The sequence below is a fragment of the Rhinopithecus bieti genome, unplaced genomic scaffold, assembly GCF_001698545.2.
Source record: "Rhinopithecus bieti isolate Rb0 unplaced genomic scaffold, ASM169854v2 scaffold_68722, whole genome shotgun sequence".
Lineage (NCBI taxonomy): Eukaryota > Metazoa > Chordata > Mammalia > Primates > Cercopithecidae > Rhinopithecus > Rhinopithecus bieti.
This window is the reverse complement of record NW_016825560.1, coordinates 13,158-19,990: the sequence shown is the minus strand read 5'-3', so window position 1 is coordinate 19,990 and position 6,833 is coordinate 13,158. Positions and strand designations below refer to the sequence as shown.

The window sequence follows — 6,833 nt, the reverse complement described above, 5'->3', positions numbered from 1 at the left end:
CTGGCTGTTTTGCCCAGCCTGGTCTCAAGCGATCCTCCCTCCTCAGCCTCCCAAAGTGCTGGGGTTAAAGGCATGAGCCAACTCGCCCAGCCCAGTTTCCCTTGAAGAAACAATTCTCAGTTTATTTTCTTCGGAAAATACCTTCTGTGTCTGTTGTTGAGTTCAACTTTTCTCTCTAAAACGGCTTTCATAGCTATTTTCGAATTTTTTGTTTCTCTGAATTACTTCTTTGTTGTTTTGTCATTTTAATGACCACAATTATCCACCCGCATATTATCTCCTGGTTTCTGTTCTTGTCCTCATTGCTCTCTTACCCATCAACATATGGATACAACTCTTGTCCTGACTACATATCATTTACACCTGATTTTAGTATAAGATGGCACTCTCAGCTGGGCGTGGTGGCTCACGCCTGTAATCCCAGCACTTTGGGAGGCTGAGGCAGGCAGATCATGAGGTCATGAGTTCAAGACCAGCCTGGCCAACATGGTGAAACCTCACCTCTACTAAAAATATAAAAAAAAACTAGCTGGCTGTGGTGGCGCATGCCTGTAATCCTAGCTGTTCTGGGGGCCGAGGCAGGAGAATCGCTTGAACCCAGGAGGCAGAAGTTGCAGTGAGCCAAGATCGCACCACTGCACTCCATCCTGGGCAACAGAGCAGGACTCCATCTTCCGGGGAAAGAAAGATGGCACTGTCTGTAGTATTAATGGATAGATCCCTCATTAGGTTAATCTAATTTGAAGGGCACTACTATAAGGAATTAAATACCTTTCTTTTTTTTTTTTTTGAGACAGTTTCACTCTTGTCACCCAGGCTGGAGTACAGTGTGTGATCTTGGCTCACTGCAACCTTCATCTCCGAAGTTCAAGTGATTCTCCTGTCTCAGCCTCCCAAGTAGTTGGGATTACAGGCTACCACGCCCGGCTAATTTTGTATTTTTAGTAGAGACAGGGTTTCACCATGTTGGCCAGGCTGTTCTCAAACTCCTGACCTCGAATGATCTGCCTGCCTTGGTCTCCCAAAGTGCTGGGATTACAGGCGTGAGCCACCGCACCCGACCAAGAATTAAATACTTTAAAGTCCTAGCTGGGCACAGTGGCTCATGCCTGTATTCCTAGTGCTTTGGGACACCTAGACATGAGAATCACAGAGGCTGGAAATTCAAGACCAGCCTGGGCAACATAGCAAGACCCTGTCTATACCCAAAAAAACCAAAAAAATTTTGGGCCGGGCGCAGTGGCTCACGCTTGTAATCCCAGCACTTCAGGAGGCCGAGGCGGGTGGATCACGAGGTCAGGAGATCGAGAGCATCCTGGCCAACATGGTGAAACCCTGTCTCTACTAAAAAATACAAAAAATTAGCCGGGCGTGGTAGCAGTTGCCTGTAGTTGCAGCTACTTGGGAGGCTGAGGCAGGAGAATGGCATGAACCTGGGAGGCGGAGCTTGCAGTGAGCCAAGATTGCGCCACTGCACTCCAGCCTGGGTGACAGAGTGAGACTGCGTCTCAAAAAAAAAAAAATTTAAATTTAAAAAGAGGTAAAACACAATACTGAATAAACATTAACTAGATATGTTTGAACTTTGTATCTTGGAATTGGTACTGAGTTCACACTCGGTTACCCATGTCTTCGCCATGGCCTCATTGTTGCGCTGTTTGCTAGTGTGTAATTGCAGCATAAATACGAGTCTGACATAAGATTATTTTCAGTTATCAAGGAGCATTATATTCAGTGTACTCTTAGTAAATTTTGTGCCTTACTTTTTTTCCACAGTATTTGCAAACGCTACATTTGCAGTCATGTGACCTACTTGACATTTTTGGTGGAATCAGCTTCTTCCCATTGGATAAAATGACTTATTTGAAAATCCAGTCCTTTATTAATAGAATGGAGGAAAGCCTGAATATAGTCAAATACACTGCATTTCTCTATAACGATCAGCTCATCTGGTAGGTACACCCCGAGGCGTGGTATTAAAAGAAGAAATTGAGATAATAAAAACAGCAGTGACTGGATTGATGGCAGGTTGTCAAACAGGAACTTGCAGGGGGAGGCTGGGTAGGAAGCATCTTCATAGATATTGTCAAAATAAAGCAGTGATTATTTAAAGCAGAACTAGGGTGATTTGGGTTAAAATTTCCAAGCAGAGGAGTTTAAAACTGGTTGCATGAAAGATGAAAGGCTGGGCGAAGTAGCTCACGCCTGTAATCTTAGTACTTTGGGAGGCTGAGTCGGGCAGATCACTTGAGGTCAGGAGTTTGAGACCAGCCTGGCCAACATGGGGAAACCCCGTCTCTACCCAAAATACAAAACTTAGCTGGGCGTGTTGGCACATGCCTGTAATCCCAGCTACTCGGGAGGCTGAGGCAGGAGAATCGCTTGAACCCGGGAGGCGGAGGTTGCAGTGAGCCAAGATAGCGTCACTACTTCAGCCTGGCAACAGAGAGAGACTCAGTCTCCAAAAAAAAAAAGAAAATATTCCTATCAAGTAAGGTTTAGAATCCTATTTTCTTTTGGAGTTTTTTCCAAAATGACAAATGTGAGAAGAGGAATTTTGTAGCCTTTTTTTTTTTTTTTTTTTCTTATAGAGACAGGGTTATTGTGTTGGCTGGGCTGGTCTCAAGCTCCTGGCCTCAAGCGATCCACCTGCCTCAGCCTCCCAAAGTGCTGGGATTACAGGCATGAGCCACTGCACCTGCTTTCTTTTAAAGAAGCTAGATTTCTTTTGTTAAATCCAAGAAATCCAAAGTTATACAAACCAGGAAATTACCTGCTATCGTGAAACTGTGTCCTGCAGTAGGATCAAGGTGGTCACAAGACTGCCCAGCATACGTGACCCCTCAGAGCTGGGTGGCAACCGAGGCTGCGCACTTTTGGCCTAGAGTAGGTGGACAGAAGCCGTGGAGGCATAGCAGGGAGTGGCCAGCCCTCCCGCAGCTGTTCCAGGACCCTCAGGTTTTATGTTCCCATTGACTATAGCCCACTTTCTTTTCTTTTTCTTTTTTTTTTTTTGAGACAGAGTCTCACTCTCTTGCCCAGGCTGGAGTACAATGGCACGATCTTGCTTGGCTCACTGCAACCTCCACCTCCTGGGTTCAAGCGATTCTCCTGCCTCAGCCTCCTGAGTAGCTGGGATTACAGGCACATACCACCATGCCCAGCTGTTTTGTATTTTTAGTAGAGATGGGGTTTCACCATGTTGGCCAGGCTGGTCTTAAACTCCTGACCTCAGGTGATTTGCCTGGATTGGGCACCCAAAGTGCCTTGATTACAGGTATGAGCCCCCGCCCCTGGCCTAGCCCAGTTTCTTAATTAGGGATGTGGCCATATTTTACTACTATAGCATGAGTTCAGCTAATAGAAACGGCCAGACTAGTTCCCCTGAAACTTATCTTCCCTGCCAAAATCTTGTAGCTCCATTTTAAGAAGAGAAACAAGTTACTGTAAAGAAATTTGAGGCCGGGCGTGGTGGCTCACGCCTGTAATCCCAGCACTTTGGGAGGCCGAGGCGGGCGGATCACGAGCTCAGGAGATCGAGACCATCCTGGCGAACACGGTGAAACCCTGTCTCTACTAAAAATACAAAAAAATTAGCTGGGCGAGGTGGCGGGCGCCTGTAGTCCCAGCTGCTCGGGAGGCTGAGGCAGGAGAATGGCGTGAGCCCGGGAGGCGGAGGTTGCAGTGAGCTGAGATGGTGCCAGTGCACTCCAGCCTGGGCGACAGAGCGAGACTCTGTCTCAACAACAACAACAACAACAACAACAACAACAACAAATATTTGAATCCAATTAATAAACAACTTGGTGGATTTCCACATGAACTTTGTTACCTCCTAGGAAGACAACACAAATTTCTGGTGAAAATCCACCTACTTTTTTTTTTTTTTTTTTTTTTTTTTGAGATGGAGTTGCTTTCTGTTGCCCAGGCTGGAGTGCAGTGGCATGATCTTGGCTTGCTGCAACCCCTGCTTTCTGAGTTCAAGCAATTCTCCTGCCTCAGCTTCCCGAGTAGCTGGGATTACATGCGTACCACAACACCCAGCTAATTGTAGAGATGGGGTTTCACCATGTTGGTCAGGCTGGTCTTGAACTCTGGACCTCAAGTGATTGGCCCGCCTCGGCCTCCCAAAGTGCTGGCATTACAGGCGTGAGCCACCGTGCCTGTCNAAGCTAGATTTCTTTTTTTAAATCCAAGAAATCCAAAGTGTTATACAAACCAGGAAATTATCTGCTGTCGTCAAACTGTTTGTGTCCTGCAGTAGGAATAAGGTGGTCACAAGACTGCCCAGCATACGTGACCCCTCAGAGCTGGGTGGCAACCGAGGCCGTGCACTTTTGGCCTAGAGTAGGTGGACAGAAGCCGTGGAGGCATAGCAGGGAGTGGCCGGCCCTCCCGCAGCTGTTCCAGGACCCTCAGGTTTTATGTTCCCATTGACTATAGCCCACTTTCTTTTTTTTAGACAAAGTCTCACTCTCTTGCCCAGGCCGGAGTACAATGGCACAATCTTGCTTGGTTCACTGCAACCTCCACCTCTTGGGTTCAACCGATTCTCCTGCCTCAGCCTCCTGAGTAGCTGGGATTACAGGCACGTGCCATGCCCAGCTGTTTTGTATTTTTAGTGGAGACGGGGTTTCACTATGTTGGCCAGGCTGGTCTCGAACTCCTGACCTCAAGTGATCCGCCTGCCTCAGCCTCCCAAAGTGCTGGGATTACAGGCGTGAGCCACCATGCCCAGCCTCCACCTATTTTTTAATTTGACAAATTGTTTATGAGGCAACCTTCCACTATACTGACTCTGCTGTAGTTGCTTTCTGTGATGCACACACGACGTTAGTAAAGTGAAATACTGCCGTGGAATGTAGGAGATGGGAGGATAGTTGTGCTCCTGTAGCATCAGGTCTGCAGAGGGAGTGGCTCCTCCCCAGATGAAAATGACAGGAGGCACTTGCAAGTTACATGCATCCACGGTGGTAGGGAGATGTAGTGTGACAAGCCAGAATCCAGCAGCAGTGGCCCATGGCCTTGTCTCCACCGAAAAGAGAAGAGTAGCTGAGATTCTGATCTCTGGGACGGAACACAAGCCCTGCCATGGGTGCAAACTCCTGAGAGTGAGGAAGAATGAAAGAGCAGAGGGTCCTCCAGGAGCTCATTCTGGGAGACTCTGAAGCCAGAGTGACCAGCAGGGTTGGCCCTTGGAAGCCTGGAGTCACAGGACAATCTGGCGCCCAGCTCCGAGGATCCTGTTGGCATCATCATCTTGGAATAGCGTCCGAGGGGTAGAGCAGGGCACAGCTCTGGTGGCTGCATAGAACTGTTCTGTTGTGCTCATTGGGGAAAGGTCAGTCCCAGGAAGTAGCAACAAAAAGAACCTTCAAGAAAAACAGCATGTTACTCCAGTTGCGATCGCTTCCACCTGTCGTCCCAGCACTTTGGGAGGCTGAGGCAGGAGGATCACCTGAGACCAGGAGTTCAAGACCAGCCTGAGCAACATAGACTATACAAAAAAGGCAAACAAAAATCAGCTGGGCACTGTGGTGTGCACTTAACAGTCCCAGCTACAGAGACTACAGAGGTTGAGGCCAGAGAATGACTTGAGCCCCGAAGTTTGAGGTTGCAGAGAGCTATGATAGCACCACTGTACTCCAGCCTGAGTGACAGAGCAAGACCCTGTCTGAGAAAAAAACAGCACATTTTGACGGAATTGCTTATTCCAAAGTTGTTATATTTAAATGCCAGGAAAGACTTTTAAACCAGGTGTGGTGGCACGTATCTATAGTCCCAGCTACTGGGGAGGAGGAGGCAGAAGGATCGCTTGAGCCAGGAGTTGCTTGGAGACCAGCCTGGACAATATAATGAGGCTCTGTTGTCTCAGCCTGGACGTTATATTGTCATTATATTGTCTCAGCCTGGACAATATGAGGCTCTGTCTCCACCAAAAAGGGGGAAATAAAAGAATTTTTCACAAGCAGAGTAAATATTACCCTTATGTATTTACTTAGTATATTGTTTTGATTTTTTTTTTTTTTAAGACAGAGTCTCACTTGCTCGGTCGCCCAGGCTAGAGTACCATGGCGTGATCTCAGCTCACTTCAACCTCCGCCTCCCAGGTTCAAGCGATTCTCATGCCTCAGTCTCCCAAGTAGCTGGCATTAGAGACGCGTGCTATCAGTCCTAGCAAAATTTTGTATTTTTTAGTAGAGCCAGTGTTTCGCCATGTTGGCCAGGCTGATGTTGAGCTCCTGACCTCAGGTGATCTGCACACTTTGGCCTCCCAAAACCTGCTGGGATTACAGGTGTGAGCCACCGCGCCTGGCCACCTTCAGGATATTTCAGTGATCTTGAATAGAAAACCCCCAGATCCAGCCTCACTGTCTGTCTCTCTTCTTTTAAAAAATTCCAGAGTCTGATGCCTGCTAGTTTCTCTGCTTTTTCCACGTGCTGCTCCTTCCTGCCTCATTTCAGATCAGATGGTTTGCCTGAAAGCTTGTTTTTCTCCTCCTCTCCTTTTTCTACACCGAGATCCAGAGAATTAAAATCCATGTAACATTTCTGAGACCTAGGATCACGTTCCCTGTCTACAGCACACCCATATTTTCCCAGGGGACTAGGGGAGAGAATGTGGGGTTACCCTATAACCCAGGAAGCTAAGAGACATCTGCTCCTAAAATGAAACAGTGTGGCTTTGGAGGTTTCCTGCATAATCCTACATGGAATTCAACCAGAGAGGCCGATCCCTTGTGACTTTTTATCTCAAATGGCTTGTAAAATACAAGACTATGTAGGAGTAGCCTTTTGCAGGTGGGGATGAAGTTCCAGTGCCTGGACTGAAG

At 47.5% G+C, this 6,833-nt stretch overlaps 1 protein-coding gene across 1 annotated transcript in view; it reads left to right on the top strand.

The window, feature by feature from the left end:
• Positions 1 to 6,833, top strand: part of LOC108522687 (vacuolar fusion protein CCZ1 homolog B-like) — a 23,961-nt gene that overhangs the window by 5,095 nt on the left and 12,033 nt on the right. The window contains exon 4 of the mRNA XM_017863057.1: positions 1,768 to 1,952. Coding sequence (XP_017718546.1) covers positions 1,768 to 1,952 — 185 coding nt within the window. The remainder of the gene's footprint in view (positions 1 to 1,767; positions 1,953 to 6,833) is intronic.